The sequence below is a fragment of the Acomys minous genome (assembly GCF_964271855.1).
Source record: "Acomys minous genome assembly, chromosome: 3".
In the NCBI taxonomy this organism is placed as follows: domain Eukaryota; kingdom Metazoa; phylum Chordata; class Mammalia; order Rodentia; family Muridae; genus Acomys; species Acomys minous.
Window position 1 is genome coordinate 78,285,773 of NC_140485.1, and position 19,309 is coordinate 78,305,081.

Here is a 19,309-nt window from a genome sequence, read left to right on the forward strand (position 1 = left end):
CCCTACTGCGTCTTTAGGCCTAGTCTCTGCTGACATTTTAGTGACAACTCCAGTGTTGGCTGGAACCAGAGAGGCTAGAGCCAGGGGCCAGGGTTCTGTGTGAGAATGCCTCTGCTCTGTCCAGAGCAGGTCCCGCTGGCAGCCGAGCTCCTTAGCTGGCCCTCAAGGTCTGCCCAGGCCAGCGCGTCTGAGCAGCAGCATGGGCCTTTGCCTCTGCTCGCTGAGCCCCTCCCAGCTCTAGAGCCCCCTGCTTGTCTTTCAAAGCCTAGTACCTGCCTCTTCTCCCCCGGGTCTGTCATTCAGGAAGAAGTTCTTTGGAGGTGGGGACTTGAACCCAGGGCCTTGTGCGTAGGAGGCAAACACTACTCCACTGAACTATATTCTCTGACTTGTTTTCCTTTTTGAGACAGGTCTCACTGCTGCCTGGGCTGCCTTCAAACTCCTGACCTCAGGCAGCCCATCTCTCGTAGCCCGCAAGCCAACTGGAGCTGTAGCAGCCTCGACCCGCAGCTCTGAAGATGACACTTAGCAGCTGAGCCCTTCAGTTCTTGGGGCTCGGCCCCATGCTGGCTGGTGAGTGACTGGGAAGAGCCTGACTCGCTCCCTCCAGGCCCCCCCCCCCCCATCTCCTGGGGGAAAGGCAGGCAGGCAGGCAGGCAGATCTCATAACATGCAAATCATCACAGCAATGACAGCAGCGGAAAGCAAGCCTCAGTGCACACGCATGGAGCACAGGTGGCACCAGCGCACCCTGTACTAAGTATAGAGGAAGGCCTCACCATTCAACCTGGAGAGCAGGAGGAAGAGATGGAGGGTACGGTGTGGGAGAGCACCGTGCCCTGTGCAGGGCAGGATCCAGGGACTCTGTCAATACAGCTGAAAGGGGACTGTCACCTGTCAGTAAGAAATCATGCTTTCTCCTGTAGGCAGCAGGTTTTGTAGCAGGTTCAGCGGGGCTGGAGACACCCTAGAATCCTACTCACCACTATAGCAAGAAGCTGTCCTGTTGTTGGTCTCTTCTGCTGGACTTTGCCACGTGTGCTCTGCATGGCGTTTCCCCCCTCCTGTCCTGGGGTCCCCTGTGCTGCTCTTGGCAGCCTCTGTCCTTTGCTCTTAAGTCATTCACTGGGGACACTGCAAGTTCTGAGGACGGAAAGCCCTTGGGAGGCTTGGGGTTCTAGGAGGGGAATGCGGGGACCCTCCTCTCAGCTCTGTAGCCCTATAGGGGTTCTGAGGATTGGGGGTGCTTACTCTGTCCTCCTGGGCAGGTCTTGGCTGTCTGTGAAGCAGAGAAGGCCAGACTCATCCCCAGCATCTTCAGGAAGCTGCTGTCAGCCTTTCAGAAGTGTCAAATGCCTTGGGACAGGCTCAAAGGAGGCGGGGCATCAGAGACTGTTGGCTTTGAATCCAGTCAGGAAAGAGGAGTGTGGTGTGAAAGCACATGCTTGCTGGCCCAGCACTCAGGAGGCAGGCAAGATCACAGGTTGAGGCTGAGCTACATAGGGAGACCTTGTCTCCAAAAACAAAGCCACCGAGACATTCTGTAAGCTGCGTGGGCACTTTGAAAAAGATTACGCAGAGGAGGAAGGACAGCAGCTATAGATTCTTCAGACTAGAAATTTGGTAACTAAAAGCAACAAGTGTCTGCAATGGACCAGGGGGAAGTCTTGAGGGAAAATGATTGGGCTACCTGCAGGACATTGGGTATTTCAGGCTCCAAATATCTGGGTGAGTGCCAGGAGGGAGTGCCACCTGGAACATTTGTTTATTTGAGGGTGTAGTGGCCACGGGGTGCAGGATAGATCTGGGGAGGGTCCCGTTAGCATTGTATTAGGCAATTCCACTCAGACACCCACCCTTGTTACTTGTGATTCCAAGAGCCTTCCCCAGGCCAGATCTGTTAAGACTCTCTCAATGTTGTAGTCACACTCAGATGTGCTAAGGCCCCTCTACTCCCAAGTCCCTGAGGCCCATGGAGCACAGTCACGCTGCCGTCGGACCCTCCGTCCCTCAGATCTAGCCGGCCCTCTCCAAGCATTCTCTTACACCTTCGAGTGGCTGGCTACGTGCAGGATGCAGAAACCATCTTAGTCTGACACAGCAGGAAGCCACCTGCCCTTCAAAGTCAGCCTTGGCTACAGCGGGTGAAGTGCAGCTATACAGGCCCAGCACGGCTGCTTTGTTGAGCCACCCTAACAAAGGCATGCTGGGATCCAGGGCGGAGGGCAAGCTGCTTTAGGCACAGGGGTCTGTTTACAGCTGGGGTCAAACTCCTGGAAAGGTGGGAACGAATCTGAATCTGTGTCCCTGGCTGGTATCCCGGCTGGATTGGGCCAGGGGAGGAGTAAACATGTAATTCTAGGGCCTGGCCCACAATCCTTTTAAATATTATGTTCTGGCTCCCCCGGGGAAGGCATCTCCCTTACCTTCTGTCTGGCCAGTCAGTGCCCAGGCGTCCTTCCACCTGGGTTGGGCCATTCCATGCAGCCCCTTTCTTCCACGCGCTTCCTGCCGTGCCTCAGACTGCTCCACGCCACACTGGCTTCCTGGTGAGCTCTGGGGCAGCCTATGCAGCTCTCCCCTGGCATAGCAAAGCACACTCCCTAGTATCCTGGGTCCCTAGGCTGTTGAGGGCAGCTGTTGGGGTCACGGGAACCCGTTATAGATGATGTGCGGAGGCCAGGCCTTCGACTTGTCTCTAGGAAGGAAGTGTGTTGCTCTGATGCCTGGTGGGCTGAACGCTGCATAGGTGCTTTCTTGAATTTACTGCCCAGGCTACAGGGCAGGGATGCCTTCCAGACAGCTAGTGTTCTAAGAGCTGCCTTTTGGGAGGGGGGGCCTAGCTGGGTTTCCTGAGATCACTTGCTGCCATCCTCCTTAGCCTAGCCCAAACCAGCCCAGCCCAGCCCAGCCCAGCCCAGCCCAGCCAAGCGCAATGATACCATGAGCCCTTGGTACACGTTACCTCATTTATTCTCACAACATGCCTGTGAGGTAGGGAGGGGCAGGGACTGTCCCCATTTTACAGAGGAGGAAGTTGAGGCACACAGAGGTCAAGTGACTTGCCCAAGGTCACAGAGGGGGCGGCCAAGCTGGAACAAGCCCCCAGAGCAGGCCTTTGCTTCACCCAAGGGACCCCTGCAGCATGCGCCAGACAAGAGGATGTCCCAATGCCCTTGAATCATACACTTAGTTGGAGCAGCCCGTGGTGTACCAAACTGTCTGCTGGGTCTGGCCCCCTCCAGGCGGCCTGACCCAGCCTTGCCCTCCCCACCCTGCTCTGTGGGCCCAGGCCTTTGCAGCTCAGGGCTCAGAACAACTTGGGAATAGGAGTGGGGACAGGAGAGGAGGATTGGGATGAAAATTACAACAGAATGAAAAACGCAAGAGCCTGGGCTGATGTAAGGTTAGATGGACAACCAAAAGGGGGGGGGCGCTTACACACAAGGTATATTTTTACACACACTTGTACACACACCTAGATATAGTACATGTAAAAATATATGCTATTCACACACCCGCCTCCTGCAGGTACCCCAAGAGCCGGTGGCGGTGGCGCTGGTGGGCTTGGGTGAGCAGATGGGCGTTTATTAAATATACACTCTAAGGTCTATGTGCATATGTACACATACGTACAGACACCGCCACCTGCCCCTGGGGGCTGGACAAAGGTGCGGCCAAGGACAGACAACCCCCTGGAAGCCACTTGGGAGTCCTAATTTTTCTTTTGCTGAAGAAAAGTGCTGGAGCATGGTAACTGGTTTCCCCACATGCCCCAAGGACCAGTATGTTCCTGTCTGCTCAGAGGCCGGTCCAGCCTGACACTGCCTAGGCCGGTGACGGCAGCGGAGGCAGGGCACCTCATCTCTGCGTGGGACAACTGTGTGTGAGCACTTAGCGGGGAGGGTGGGATAGGAAAGAATGCTGCCCATCTCTCTGTCCTCCGGGCCCTCGGCCCCGAAGGGTGTGAACCAGAAAGCCACTGGTCACAATGGTGAACCCCTGTGTGAGCGCTGAAGGGAAAAAGAAAAGCCATGGGATGTTGGGAAGGGAGGGACGTGGCAGGGGCCCAAGGTCGCCTTGGACTGTTGTTGTCTTGTAAACAAGCTAGTTCTCAGCAGACAGAGCAAGTAAAAAGACCGCAATCTGGAGGCTGGGCCATGGCTGCCCAAGTCGTCATCTGGTCCGCCATGGGGGCCCAAGGGGGAAGGTTCTAGATTGTGGTTCTGATTTTTTTTTTTGAGTCAAGTCTTCATAAACTAAAGCTTGGAGGGACCCAGAAAAGCCACATTGTGAGCCCTTGTGTGTGTCAACTGGAAAGCTGGCTCAGGGTCTCTAGAGACAACAACCGCACTAAAGGGTGAGAAAACGCTGCTCCATTTGCATTGAGTTTTTTTTTTTTTAATGATTTAAAATTGAGTGCTCTCTCCTTCATGGCCTTAGAGCCTGGTCTGGGCCTCAGGGACATAAATCTCGATGCTGTCCGCACTCTCTGTGGCTGAGTTCTGCCGCACAGACGCTGCTCGTTTGGCGGCCAGGAGTCTCTTTCTGGCCTCCTGACGCTGCTTGTCCCCCGCGTCTGAGGCCTTGTCACGGCTCATTGCCGCCTTAGATTTGGCTGGCTTCTTCGGGACTGGAGGGGGTGGTTTCTTCTCTTCCTTTAGTGAGACAGTGAGGAGGGAACAAAAATAAAATAAAGGTGCCACGTTTTGTGTGGCACTGCCCCTTATTCTACGCAGGCAGCTGGCACTGCCCTACCCCGCGTTTCCACGCCAGACTGGCACAAGCAACACACACTAGAATCTGAAAGCCACAGAAGCAATGATAGTGGGAGTAGCGCAGGACGGAGGAGCAAAAAGCAAGCTTAGGCTTAGAGTGTAGTAAGAGCAGAAGGGGATGGACAGTCCCCTCTGTCCCCACCCTTGCTTTGAGCCATTAGGACCTGAGACGCAGATAGGAACTTGCCCAGGTCTCACAGCCAGAGCAGTGACATCAACTGATGGCTTTTACGCCATCGTTGTCACATGCTGTTCTTGCACGAGAGAACTCAGCAGGGCGACAGGCCCCTGGGCTCCACTGCTTTAGAGGAGGCCACCATAGCCTCACACAAGCACAGTTGCCACGAGGAGGCGGAACTGGGGCCAGACCCCAGTGCCTCTGACAGCAGGGCCCCAGAAGCTGTTGTGCTTCTTCCACTGGTACTTGTGACCCCTTTCACTAGGCATGCAGAGCACAAGGGCATGCTTCACGGACAGCCTCCACTACACAGCGAGCAGCATGCTGGACAGATGCCAGGCATGGACCCCGCAAGGTGATGGACGTGAGCCCCAGCTCAAGACGACACACGGAGAAGGGAGCCAAGCAGCACTGACCGATGTGGGCAGCGTTATTGCCGACCAGGAATTTGTCCCTGGACTTCCCCTCCGCACTGCTCCATGCTCACCTTCCTCTTCTCGGGGGTCTCCACCAGCTGCCAGCTGTTGGCCTTGAGGTGGTAGAGCTCGTCGAACTTCATGCTGATGTCCTCAATGGACAGCTGCAGCAGGTCCCAGAACCCTGCCAGGTCCTGGGCTGTCGGACGGGGGTTGGCATCAGGGTTCTGTGGGACAGATGGCAGTCAGTGGGACAGCAAGGCCAGAACCCGTCCTATCTCCCCCACCACACACATGGGCCTCTGGGCAGGGCCTTGCTCCCTTGTTCTGTGGCTAGGCCAGGATCTGTGAGTGAGAAGCCAGCTTTAGTTGTGGTCGGTGCCAGGCATCCCCGGGAGCAGTTTTCATCATGAGTAGGCCCTGCACACAGGACTGCTGTCACAGGACTGTGGTAAGGAAGGCCCTCCTGCGCTAGGCAGGCCACAGTCCTCATTTTACAGGAAAGAGACCCATTCTTGACCAGTGTGTCCCAGTGAGGTAGGAAAAAGGCAGATCAGCCCAGGCCAGCTGTTTTCTTCCCATAAGCCCTGGCGACTCACTTTCCTGTTGGAGAGGACTCTTCTCCCAGGACATGCTGTCCAAGGACTCTGCATCTGGTCCTGGGACAGGCAGGCCCCCATGGGCAAGGAAGAAGGAGACCCATCTGGCACAGAGGTAGCATTTCCTCAGGTCTTACCTTCAGCAGCCTCTTGGATATATGTTGGGGCAACTGACTTAACTCTCACGTGGTTGCTTTACACCAGGTTCAATGCTCTATTTCTGGAGGGCTGCCCTAGCCCTTCCTGGATTGAGCATGGTGTGCAGTCACTATCTTTATAGAGCCATGAGGGGGCAGCACCTCCTTTGTGTGGAGGTCCCTGAACTTTGATGGGCAGCCAAGGGGCTGCTGGGAGCCCTGTGGAGGAGGAAGAGTCACTCACCAAGTTCTGCTCACAGAGGCCCCGGAACTGCTGGAATTTCTGGGACATCAGGAGCTGGGCACTGCCCACAGCACTGAGGACTTTTCCTAAGACTGAGAGAGAGAGACAGAGGAGCAGCTCAGCACAGGGCAGGGCTGGACAGGTGCCAGCAAGGACTTGTGGAGGTTAGGGCTACGGTCATACGCATGCACATGTATGAATTTACGGTTAATAGAATGTGGGCTATGCTGGGGTGGAGATGGAATTGGGGGTCAGATATACATGTATGTGTGTGTATACAGACATATAAAGCTAATTAACCCATTCTTATTAAGGAGAGCGTAAACAGATGAGGGTAGTGCTGGTCATTCTGGCACTCGGGAAGTAGAGGCATGGGGTCAAGACTTTGAGGCCATCCTGGGCTGTGTGAGACCTTGTCCTCTAAAAAGCCAGAAGAAAGGGAGGGCATGGTGTCTTACCCAGTTAATCTCAGTACTTGGGAGGCAGAGCCAGGCAGTCATGTTATCATCTGTAGCCTTATCCCAATTTCTAATTATGTTAATGGCAATAAGTCAGAAGCAGCTTAAATGGGAAAGTGTTTTCAAAGAAATGTTAGTTATCACAGAACTCTAATGAGAGAGGGGCTGCTGAGACAGATGAACGAGTCAACACTGTCCCATACAAGTCTAACGAGGTCCATCTCTGGAGCCTGTGTAAAGGCAGAAGGGAGCGGACTCCACCAAGCGGCCTCCCAATCACACACACATATATACACACACACACACACACACATCTTTAAAACTTCTTAGGAAGCAAGAGGTAGAGGGTGCTATCTCAGCTCTTTGGGATGGAGAGCCAAAATCTAGCCCCGGGGGTGGGGGTGGGGCACACAGCAGCAGTGTTTACAACAATAGAATGAAGCAGAAGTTAAAAATCTCCCCAGCCAGGCGGAGTGGTGCACACCTGTAATCTTAGCACTCAAGGAGGCAGAGGCAAGCAGATTTCTGTCAGTTCCAGGCCAGCCTGGTTTGCAAAGCGAGTCCAGGACAGCCAAGGCTACACAGAGAAACCCTGACTCGGAAAACAAAACAAAAACCCAACCCAAACCAAAAAACCAAAACCAGTAAGGTTTCACCCAGCAAAAGAACCTTACTGGTTGTGTGTGGGCGGTCCTCAGAGAAAAGCCTGTTAGCTCACTCAGTGGGGTTCTCACTCTTTAAGGAGCAGACTGAGCTTGTCCTGAATTTTCAGGTTGCTCAGGAGATTAAACAGATACGGTTTATTTCCACAGCCTTTCAGGCAGACTCACATCACTAAACTACAAACAGGAAGCTTTAGTAACATGAATATGAAAATCTTCAATAAAATGTAAACAGAACCAAATAGGAAAGCTTCAAAACAAATCCTTTAACCATGAAGCATTTGGTCCAGGAGTGTGAGAGTAGATAGACTCATTGCGTGTGAAAGTTCACAGCAGAAATCAATGAAAAGCAACAGAAATCAGGAAGTAAAAACTGACGCTAGACAAAGCAAGCTTGAAGCCAGTTGTGTGGTAGCTCACACCTATAAGGCCAGCCTGGGCTACATATTGAGTTCCAAGAGTAACGGAATACAGTGAAGCCAGCTTGGGCTACTGTACAAGACAACAAAAAATGGCCAAACACACCACAGAAACCCCATGACTTGACGTAAGAAGGCCATTGGGGGCTGGAGAGATGGCTCAGAGGGTAAGAGCACTGACTGCTCTTCCAAAGGCCCTGAGTTCAATTCCCAGCAACCACATGGTGGCTCACAACCATCTATAATAAGATCTGGTGCCCTCTTCTGGAGTGCAGATGTACATGCAGGCACAGCACTGTATACATAATAAATAAATCTTAAAAAAAAAAAAAAAAAAGGCCACTGGGCAGTGACAGACATTATAGACCCCAAATGAAGGTGGCAGGTTTGAGTTTCCCGAAGTAGTGCAATTTGTTGTATGTGCCTTTTATTTCAGATTAGAAAGGCCTGTGGATTGAGCACCAGGTAAAGATGTGGGGATGGCCGAATGTTACACGCTGAAATGGCTGCCAGTGCCCTTCTGTTACCAAATACACGCACACTCCTCCCTGGCCTCTCCTCTACAGAAGGAATAGTATGTCTTGCTGAGAAGCATGAAGAGGAACCAGTGCAGGAGCTGTAGCCCAGACAACCAGAGTCAAGGAGGCTTGAGGTGTGGCCAGTGGTACAGAGCTGGTCCAGCACAGGAGAAAGAACAGCTGCTACACAGTGGCTGGGTACGGTGGTAGTGCTGAGAATCCCAGCACGTGGGAGCCGGAAGGTCAGGAGTTCAGAGACATCTTTGGCTGTATTAAGATCCTGTCTCAAAGCAACAATAAAAAGCCACACGGTGAGTGCTAGAAATTGATCCCAGGGCCTCTGGTAGGGCAGTCGGTGCTCTTAACCGTTGAGTATCTCTCTAGTATATAGTTGTGATGTTTACTTGGGAGGCTAAGGCAGGATCACAACTTCAAGGCTTGTGTGAACTATTGATTTTTTTGTTGTTTTTTGTTTTTTGAAACGGGTTCTCTGTGTAGCCCTGGCCGTCCTGGACTCGCTTTGTAGAACCAGGCTGGCCTCAAACTCACAGCGATCCGCCTGCCTCTGCCTCCTGAGTGTTGGGATTAAAGGTGTGTTCCACCAAGTCTTTACTAGTTCACCATGTGAACTACTGAGTAAGAAAGACCTTGTCACAAAAGCAGGCAGAGGTTTCTTTTGGGGGGTGACTGAAATATTGAATATTACATAGTAATGACAGCCTTGTGAATAAGCTAAGGCTCCATGAATTATGTACCACACAGGGGTGAATTCTGTAGTGTGTAAAATATATCTCAGGGTTGCAGATACGGCCCAGTGCTGCTATGTGCTTAGCCAGCACAAGACCCTGGGCTCAATTACCAGCAACCCTGCTCCCACAGCTATCACGTTGTTATAAACAACACTCAAAGCAGAAATCTAGGAGAAAAACCCCTGCTTACCAGTGGTGCAGAGAAAGAAGGAAGCACACAGTTGATCATCAGTTCAGATCAATAAAATGAACCAACTATAAGTTCAGGTGTTGACATAGCCGAGTCTCAAGAACAACGGTTTTTCTTGTTGTGTTTTTGTTGTTGTTGTTGTTGTTGTTTGTTTCTGTTTTCTGAGACAAGGTTTTATGTACCCCAGGCTGGTCTTAAGTTCCTCTACCTCTACCTCCAAAATTTTGGGATCACGGGTATGTATTCTTCCCTCTCTCAGGGCCAGTGAGACACTTGGTGGGTAAAGATACCTGCTCCCCAAGCCAGATGGCCCAAGTCCCATCCTTAGCACCAACTCTGACTTACACACTTACCAGTGGCACACATGTGCCCACACACACACTTCTTGAAGATATGAAAAACAAATCCATGTTTAAAAAAAGTGTAGTGGTACACACCTGTAATCCCAGCACTTGGGAGGCTGTAAAATCTGGTAAATTCCGGTGTCATAAAACAAGACACAACCCCCACACATTCTGCTTCTGATTTTCACAATCAGACCAAATGAAGTGACACGCATATTCCTTAGGGATACATGTCATGTGTATGTAGCAGGTATACACAAAGGCAATGGTACAAACACAATTCTAACAGTGCCTGCTGCTATGGCAGCAAGTGTCCTCAAACATCCTAAAAGGACTACCCTGGTGTAGGTCAATCCAGTCACAGTATGTGTGGACTAAAAAGATGATCGCATCAGCGGTGTAGGACTGTAAGACAGCACGCAGACATGAAGACACTGAAAACACAGTGCAATACTCCAAATAAACAGCCTGACAAACCAGATCCCATCTTCAAGACAGAGCAAAGCCAGGCCCAGGGCAGACCTGCCACCCAAGCTACAGGAGAAGCCGAGGCAGGATCACAAGTTCAAGGTCTGCCTGGGGCACTCAGACCGGGTCTCCAGACCTTAAACAAAAGGCCAAGCATCGTGGCACATGCCTTTAATCCTAGCACTTGACACAGAGGCAGGAGGATCTTTGTGAGTTTCTGTCTCAAAAACTAAAAAGGTAGGGTTTGCAGCCCCATGGTTAAGTTTTTTGTTTTTTTCTTCAGATATTCACAAGGCCCGATTTAAGGTCCTGAAATGTAAAGTGTCTGAACCTCATGGCAGAGCTGTTCCCACTGAGCTGTTGGCCACCTTAGTGCTGGGGTCATTTTCATCCTACTGTTATTTTTTTTTTATCAATATAATATGTATCCCACCCTCACCACGGAGTTTCTCTGTAGCCTGGGCTGTCCTGGACTCGCTTTGTAGACTAGGCTGGCTTTGAACTCACAGAGAGTGCCCTGCCTCTGCTTTCCCAAATGCTGGGATTACAGGAGTGTGCACTGTGTCCGGCTATACCCATGATTTTTAAAATGTAGAAGCACATACAGAATAATATGTAAAGTAGACTTTATCAAAATTAAAATTGCTGCTCACAGAAGAATACAGTTAAGAAAGTGATGACCTACGGAAGCGGTGAAAGTAGCTGCAAATCACAAATATAACAAGGTCTAGTATCCAGGACTAAAACTTCTCTTCCTCTCCTTCCCCAGCTTGGCACAAGTTAAGAGTTACCTGAGAAGAGGGAACCATGATTGAAAAAATATACCCATAAGACTGGCCCGTAGGCAAGCCTGGGGCATTTTCTTGATTTAATTATTGATGTGGGGAGGGGGGGCCAGCCCTTTGTGGGTGGTGCCAGCCGTGGGCGAATGGTCCTGGGATGTGTGAGCAAGCCTGCTGTGCAAGCCAATAAGCAGGAGTCCTCAGCAGCTTTACCTCCACTTCTGTACACTGAGGTCCTGCCCTGACCTCCTCAGTGATGGAGTGTGACCTGAGTGCTGCACACTGAAATAAATCCTTTCCTTCCCAAGTTGCTTTTGGTCATCAAGTTTTATCACAGCAACAGAAATCCTAAGTAAGACACAACTAAGGGTCGCTGTAAAAATGGGCAAAGGATTCAGGTTTGCGCCTTTAACCACAACACTCAAGATGGGAACACAGCATCAGTCGGGGCTTTTATCAGGCCCTGTCTCAAATGGAGTTAGGAGAGAGGGTGCAGCTGTGCTTTCCTTCCTAAGGACCTGAGTTCAATCCCCAGGACCGTGAGGTGGGAGGTGACCCACTCCTTAAAGGAGTGTTTTGGCACATTCATTCTCCTCTCCATGCATGAAGTAATGGAGGGGGCCATCCAACATTGACCTCTGACCTCCATGTGTGTGCATCTGCAGCGTACCCCCCAACTCACACACACACACACACACACACACACACAAGTTTTATATTACACATTTTACCACAATAAGATTATGAGAAAAGGGTAAATAGAGAAAAGAGCCAGAAATTCTACTCCTAGGGATATGCTAAAACAAATATTCAAACAAAATCTTGAATATGAATATTAATGGCAACATTATTCAACATAGGTGTCATTATGTTATCCTAGAAGGACCCTGGTGCTTATAATTACTTCTTCATGTTTGATATTACCAACATATCTGTTACACCAATGTGACCTTTGTTATCTTTGTTGGTCTGTTACTTTCCCTCATGCAGTGTGCTTGTACAAACTCTAAAAAGGTAGGTTTGCCCCCTTTTTCTTTTCTTTCCGTCTTGTGTGTGTGCTGGGGGGTTTGGAGGATCAAGGCTTCCTACTACTGAGCTATCATCTCCAGCCCATTTTTCCTTTTCTTTAAATTTCTTGATGGAATTAAACACTACTACTACTACTAGGTCAACAATTACAGTATTCTCTTGCTCTCAACATCAAGGAGTCACTCTCCCTCCCGCCCCCCAGGGGCAGGGTTTCTCTGTGTAGCCTTGGCTGTCCTGGACTCACTTTGTAGATCAGGCTGGCCTTGAACTCACAGAGATCCTCCTGCCTCTGCCTCCCTGAGTGCTGGGATTAAAGGTGTGCGCCACCACCTGGCTCAAGGTGTCACTTATGAGTAGGAATAAGTAACCAGACTAAAGCTCCTGGACATTCCAGGAAAGCCTCCAATCCTAAAGAGAAATAGGCAAAGAAACCGAAGGAAACAAAGGCAACAGGGACAGACTGAAAAGGCTCCTGACACACCAAGATGGCAGTAGCTCTAACAGGTAACACAGGGATCCTGAAGCTAGTATTTTCAGTCCAAAATGGAGCTGCCTTGAGTTTCCACAATGGCTGCCCATCTTCTCTTCCTATGGGATGAAACTGCAGAGCAGCACTCGCTCTGCAGGATGACAGTACGTCAGCGCCCTGTGGACGGGTCACACGAGCACACAAAGTCTATACTTGGTCAGACTCTGTGCATAACAGAGAGAAGCAGACGAGAAGAACAAGACTCCATGACAGAAGAGCGAGGTCCCACTGCACAACGCCTCTGTAAACTCTTTCTCACGACCGATGGCTTCCAGCCGTTTAGAAGCCAGGAGAAATGTTATCTCATGTCTCCTTGCTATTTGAGAAAATACAATGTGGTATAGTCACTAATACATTAATAGTAAAACAATAAAATTGTCTTTCCATTAAAATAAAAGGAGTGCTCAAGCCAGGTGTGGTGGCACACACCTTTAATGACAGCACTGGAGGCAAAGACCTGCAGATCTACACACTAAGTTCAAGTATTGGAGAGGCCGAGCAAGGGGGAAGGCCACAAGTTCCAGCCTGAATACAGAGTGAGAATCTATCTAAATAAGTAATTTAGAAAGGTACTGGGAAATGAGAGGGCCTTGGAAAGTAGTTTAGCCAATTCTCAAAAAGTTGAGCAAGTCCACTCCTAGGTACACACACAAAGCATGAGTAGAGACCAGCACCATCACTGTTGATGGACGCTCACTGTAGCACTAGTCACAGCAGCTCTCACACACAAGTGCTTGTCAACCGATGAACTGTGTAAGAAAGACACGGCACACCCACGAATGTGGAACGTCATTTAGCCGCACAAAGGAAGACGCTGCTTGCAAGTCTGGATTACTACTTCAAAAGGACTGATTTTATAGCATGTGAGTTACACCTCAGTAAGGCTCAGAGCCTGGGCTGGCTCGGCAGGTTATACTAAGTAACTAACTAAAGCAGCTGAGAAATCAGATGGAGAAAACTGAGTAACATGGAAAAAGAAAAGACAGTGCAGAAAAGAGGAAGACGAAGCGTGACGGTGCCTTCCTGTAGTCCCTACTTAGGCTAAAAGAGGAGGGCTTCAAGCTTGAGGCCAGCCTTGGCTACATAGTAAGTTCAAAGCTAGCTGGGCTACAAAGTAAGACCCTAGGGAGAGCAAGAAAAAATGAGAGGACAATCCACTATGTCTGACAACAGACAGGAATTTCAAAGAGGAAAAACAGAAGAAATACAATCGAGGAGTTAGCAGCAGCAGCAGCTGGCTTTTTCTGATGCACAGTCTCACTCTAACCCAGGCTAGCCTGCACTGTCTGGTGATAACCGGTGACTCTCCTGCCTCTGCCTCAAGTGCTGGAGTTATGGGCATGTGCTGCCACACTGCACATGTCTGTTCTGTTGTTTGAGACAGGGTTTCTGTCCCTGATTGTGGGTGTGGAGAGGCCAGCCGCTTCAAGCTCCTGCCACCGTGACTTCCCTGTCACCATGGACTGTGCTCTTTAACTGTGAGCCCGAATAAACCCTTCCTCCTTTAAGTTGTTTCTGTCAGGTCTGTTTGTTTGTTAAAATATATTTATTATTTATACAGCATTCTGCCTGCAGGCCAGAAGACAGCACCAGATCTCATTATAGATGGTTGTGAGCCACCACCTGGTTGCTGGGAATTGAACTCAGGACGTTTGTAAGAACAGCCAGTGTTCTTAACCTCTAAGCCATCTCTCCAGCTCCTGTTGTTTGTTTTGAGACAGTCTTACTATGTAGCTCTGGCTTTAAACACACACACACACACACACACACTCACTCTCTCTCTCTCTGTGTATGTGTGTGTGTGTGTATATATATATATATTTATTTATATTTATATTTATATTCATTTTGGGCCGGCCTCAAACTCAGAAATCCACTTGCCTCTGCTTCCCAAGTGCCGGGGTGTATGCCATCTAGGCAGGTTTAATTTGTTTTGCTTGCTTATTTACTTGTGTGTGAGTACGCCTGGGTACATGTGTGGCAATCAGAGGGCAACTTGTAGGAGTAAGCTCTTTCCTTCTACCAGGGGGCCCTGGCGACTGAACTCAGGTTAAGACTCAGTGGCAGGTGCTATTACATGGTGAGCCATCTTGTCAGCTCCTGTTGGAATATTTTATCATAGCCAACAGGAAAAGAAACTAAAACAGCAGCCCAGGCTGGCCTCAGGTGTCTGGTGAGCATCCTGTCCTGCCCAGCCTGGGCAGTGCTGGGGTTCCTGTGTGTCATCATTCCTGGCTACACCTGTTTTTCTTTTAAATCAATATAAGACTAGTGCAATGAAGCCGGAGACCAAGTCTCCAAGTTAGGTATGCCCAATTAACTACTGGCAATAAAGACCCGTCTTGCGCATACTGCTAAGACATTTCACCAGATCGAGCAAAATCCTAAAAGTTTTCCAGAATAAAGTGCTGGGACAGAGAAACAGAACAGCTTCAAAGTGCATCACAAACAATGGAGATACTACACAACAGAGCCCTCGAGGTTCTGCGAGCGGAGGATCCTAGCTGCCACACTTCACCTCTGCACTGTTACTCACACACAAGTGTACCTGCTTACTTGTATAAATGCTGTATGTATTAGCTCCAACTTTATACCTAAACTGTGAGGCCTGAAAGATATGCCAGGTACCCAGGAAGTTCTCTCAGAATAATGTTCAGTCTACAAAAGTGAGACGAAGACCAAGCAGCCGGCAGGTGACCGGAAGAGCTAAGTGCCCCATGGGGGAAAGGCCAATGGCAGTGCCTGAAGAAAGAAGTCCTATAGCTGGAAACAGACCTGGAGGACATGGCCAGGTCCAAGCAAGACAAGGGAACTGGGAAAAATAGGGACCCCCCCCTTAAAGTGACTTTGCAGAAGAAAGAGAAAGCAACCACACTGCAAAGAAACATGCAGGTGTATACAGAACAGGCCACTGAGTGCTGGCTGGCTGGCTTCTGTTAGGTCAGACATTCCACGCTTTCTCACCTCTGCCACTGGTTTGATTAAAAAAAAAAATCCTTATTAAATCTATTAGGTACACACCTCAAGAATTCCCTACCCCAAGGTGGGTGTGACATCAAAGCTGGGAAGATGCCCAGAGGGCAGTGAAAACTGACTCTACCAGCTCCCTCTGAATCATCAAAGGGTCTTCAGAATGTATCATCAGGGCCACTGCGACAGTCTGTCCTATCACACTCCGAGGGCCTGTGTCCTTCCTGAACCCTCCGTGGTAGACGGACCACTGGGAAGCTGAGCTCTGGCAGAACATTTCAGGGTGATGGCCTGAAGGTTCCCAGAGTCTATATGCACACTGTCACTTCTTGGCCCACACTCCTTGTGTTTTGGTGGTGCTAGTGGATGAGCCAGGGCCTCCTGTGTGCCAGGCCAGGACCACCACAAGCAGTCCTTGCTAGAGGCCATTTCTTAGCTTTTTAAAAAAGTATGCAGAGTATTGAGAGAAACTAGATGGAAAAGCAGAAACTTCTGTCTCACATTTATAGTTTCCTCCTGCTGAGGCCAGGTCGGACGCCTGCTCACACGCAATAAAGAGCTGGGAAGGTGTGATTAGGGCGGAGCTGTGTGCCCAGCACTTCATCAGGACTCACACAGCTCGAGGTGAAGGTCAGAAAGAAGTGAGCAAGCCCGCAGCCTGCACAACAGGCGGCTGCTATCATGGCGCTCATCTGGGAAGAGGGCGGGCGAGGCAGGTGGAAAGAATGAACGCCACGGCAAGCTCACAAGAACAGCCCAAGACCAGAGCCTGCGCTCCTCCTCCCTGCCAGGCTCCACGGCTGCTGCGACACCAGACACCCAGGGTATCACCCGAAACACCCACCTTCCTCAGAGAGGTTGTTCTCTTTGGTCTCCTTGTCCATCTGGCAGCACCAGCCTTCCAGCCTCTCCGTTTCTGCCTGAAGGAGCTTCAGGAACCAGTAGCCATCCCTGCGGCAGGCCCCTGGCTGCGCTGGCTCTGCTGGGGAGCTGGAGGAAGTCTCCAGCCAAGGGTCAGGTGGGGGCAACGAAGACGCCTCCAGGGCAGGGTCGCTGTTGTCTCCATAGGAGAGGTTGCGCTTGATCTGGGCAATCTTGGGGGCCTGTCGGGGGCCAGCATCAATGCTGATGGAATTGGGGTGTGGGGTACAGTCTGGGAGACTCCTCTCAGATGACTTACAGCTGGAGTCATTGGCATCCTGGGTATCAGAGTCAGTGTCCCGACGGGAGGACATGCTGTGAGAGGGGGCGCTGCTTCTGTCGGGGAAGAGTGGGGACAGGAAGGAGTGAGTCACCGAGAGGGCCAGAAACCAGCAGCTACCTGACCCGGACACACGGGGAGACAGAGAAACGGATGCATCATCTGCTCACCATGCGCCTGAAGCGGGTCCCACAGCCTCGCTCATTCTCTGCTCAGCCCTTGCCCACCCTGCCCATGCCCACACGCGCGCGCGCACACGCACACACACACATACAAGGACAAGGTCATAAGGTTGTCTGTTTACTGCAGTGGGGCCAGGAAGACCACCAACATCAGGGAGCTGGGGGGCTACAGCCCAGCCCAGCCTTGCTCCCCTTGGGGTGAGTGGTCTCAGAGCAAGTGCTCATGTGTCCACCCGCCTGCCCTGCCCAGCCCCACACACCTGAGCCACCACCCACACCCACACCCAGCTTGGTTATTAGAAATCCAGCAAGGAGAAGTGGGTTAGGGAGAGCAGGAGAGGTGAGGGCGGAGGGAGGGAGAGGAGAGGGGAACAGCAGCCGCCACACCTCTGTCCAACTTACCGCCAGTCGTCCTCTACCTGAACCCCGATGGACTGGAATTTGGTAGCGGGACTGGGCTCCTCTTTTGGCACTGGCTGAATGCAGTCAACCTTATTGAGGGACAACGACAGCAACGGCACGGAGACAAAGACAAGAATAAAAACAAACACCACACTTGCTGCTGAAATTCACATTAGTGGGACGACGCAAACAGACATGTGGACAGACGGACACAAGGCATGCAGACACTGCACGTGGGCCCACATAGGGCCAGGTTAAGCCGGGCACTGCTCATTCGCGCGGAGGCGGGAGGGGATGGAGATGACTGGCTTTCCCTACTCTGAGGAGGGCGCCATCACATCGATCGCTTTGGGTCCGTTGTCCTCCGAGAGGTGGGAAGCGCTCCTTCTAGTCCTCTCCTTTACACGATCAGAGAGAAAAAAGGACGACGGGAGAGAACACACACAAAGCCACAGCCGTTATCTGGGGTAGTTGAAGCCGAGGGCTGTCTGGAGGTAAAGGTCATTCCCCTAACCCTGCAGCTGCAGCCTGAGAGGGGGCCAGGTGGCACCTGACTCAGTGCCGACCACAGACAGCAGTTCTCAAACCCAGAACCCAGAGCCAGCGATGCTATGGGATCCTGTACCCTGGACTTGTCACACTTGCCTTGTAAAGGGGAGGAGATACGGCAGTAGCCGTGCCCTGGGCCCAACCATGGAACAGCCAACGGCTGATTAACCCACCTGCCCTGGCTCTGATACAAGGGGGAGCTGACACTTGACCCAGGGCTTGAGGTATCAGGGTGGGATCAAAGTGACTACCTCAGGAGCAGGGGTCAGAGACGCTTTCTGGTACAGGGGTAAAGTCACACTTCCTTTGGCAAGAGCCAGTGTGGGAAGTACAGCTGTCTCCAGAGTGGATGAGAGATGGACTGGGGTGAAGCCGGGTAAAGGGGTGCTCTGAAAGCAGTTAAGAGCCAGAGTCCTTTCCCCAGCGTTAGCTCTGCTCTGCATACAGGAATCAAAGCTGGTCCTAACCGATTCTCAGGCTTTCTAGGAAGGGAAGAGAATCTGGTGGTTTTCCCAAACAAAGACATGGTGGTCAGGACCAAGGATCGAATACTGGGCATCTTCTTATGTAAGAATCCCACTGTGAGAGGCTTTAGGGCAAGTGCAGGACAGAACCAGAGGAGAATCTGTCAACTTCCTTCCTGTACACGGGGAACCAAAGGCCAGAGCTGTGCCTTGGGCACCCAGCCAAAGACGAGGAATGTTCTGTTCTGTTCAGCCTCCCCTTTCACCCCTGCCCCTCTCCTTCTACACTCGAGTGTTCCGTCATCCTCCTCATCCCACTCACTCTTGTGCTGCCGAGATGAGATGGAGGCTCCTGAACACTCCCACCTTTTTCTCCTTGACCCTCCCACTGGTTTGGAAGTGCTCCACTCCCCGCACCCCTGCCCTCACCTTCACCCACTACAGCTGGCCTTGCCTCATTCACTGTCTTCTAGTCTGGAGGTCCAGGCGCCTAGCAGAGGGCTTTCTTGAAAACTACAAGGCGGATCCCAAGCTTGCCTCACTCAGCTAACAGAAGACAGACTCCTGATGCTGGGAGCTGGGAGGCACTGGAGGTGAAGCTGGGGCCCAGGGCTATAAATATGCAATGGGTTTGCCTTCTAGATGGGGCTTGGGGCACCGGGTCTGACCTATTTGGACCCTTTTCTATGAAGGGAGGCTTACAGGGTGCCATCACACTCTCAGCCGTGGGTCTGGTGCTTCAAGCAACCTACCTGTCCCCAAGGCCTGAGTGGGCTCTGGGTCAAGTTCCCCTTGAACAACCCCCACGGCTGAAGGGCCCTGGTCCCAGGCTTCTAGCCCATCAGCGTCTATGCTCCACGATGCTCCCGCTGCCAAGCGGGGCCATGGCTTCCGTACCGAGCTGACCTTGGATTAGAGAACCGTTAAGCCAGCCCCACCTCCCATGAGTTGTCTGGCAGGGCAAAGGATGGAGTGGACAGACAGACAGTGGACAGCAAACAGTGTACAGGAGCTTGCTGGCTGAGTGTAACTACATTCACT

The 19,309-nt window shown here is 51.3% G+C and overlaps 1 protein-coding gene and 1 long non-coding RNA gene across 9 annotated transcripts in view; one reads left to right on the top strand and one right to left on the bottom strand.

Annotated features, from left to right (window-relative positions):
* LOC311594196 overlaps nt 1–5,361 on the top strand; it is a 28,658-nt gene extending 23,297 nt beyond the window's left edge. The window contains exons 2-3 of the long non-coding RNA XR_014777991.1: nt 411–573; nt 5,222–5,361. This is a non-coding gene — a long non-coding RNA (uncharacterized lncRNA). The remainder of the gene's footprint in view (nt 1–410; nt 574–5,221) is intronic.
* DLGAP4 (DLG associated protein 4) overlaps nt 2,956–19,309 on the bottom strand; it is a 154,167-nt gene continuing 137,813 nt past the window's right edge. For 4 of the 8 annotated variants that reach the window (XM_084775668.1, XM_084775667.1, XM_084775671.1 and 1 more), the window contains 5 exons: nt 17,256–17,344; nt 16,315–16,727; nt 6,353–6,444; nt 5,444–5,599; nt 2,956–4,658 (listed from right to left, as the gene is read on the bottom strand). In XM_084775668.1, the coding sequence (XP_084631794.1) occupies nt 4,440–4,658; nt 5,444–5,599; nt 6,353–6,444; nt 16,315–16,727; nt 17,256–17,344 (969 nt within the window). In that variant the 3' untranslated portion in view covers nt 2,956–4,439. Of the gene's footprint in view, nt 4,659–5,372; nt 5,600–6,352; nt 6,445–16,314; nt 16,728–17,255; nt 17,345–17,573; nt 17,654–19,309 lie in introns of those variants that run through there. The other 4 variants (XM_084775669.1, XM_084775672.1, XM_084775674.1 and 1 more) reach the window with 2 other exon arrangements.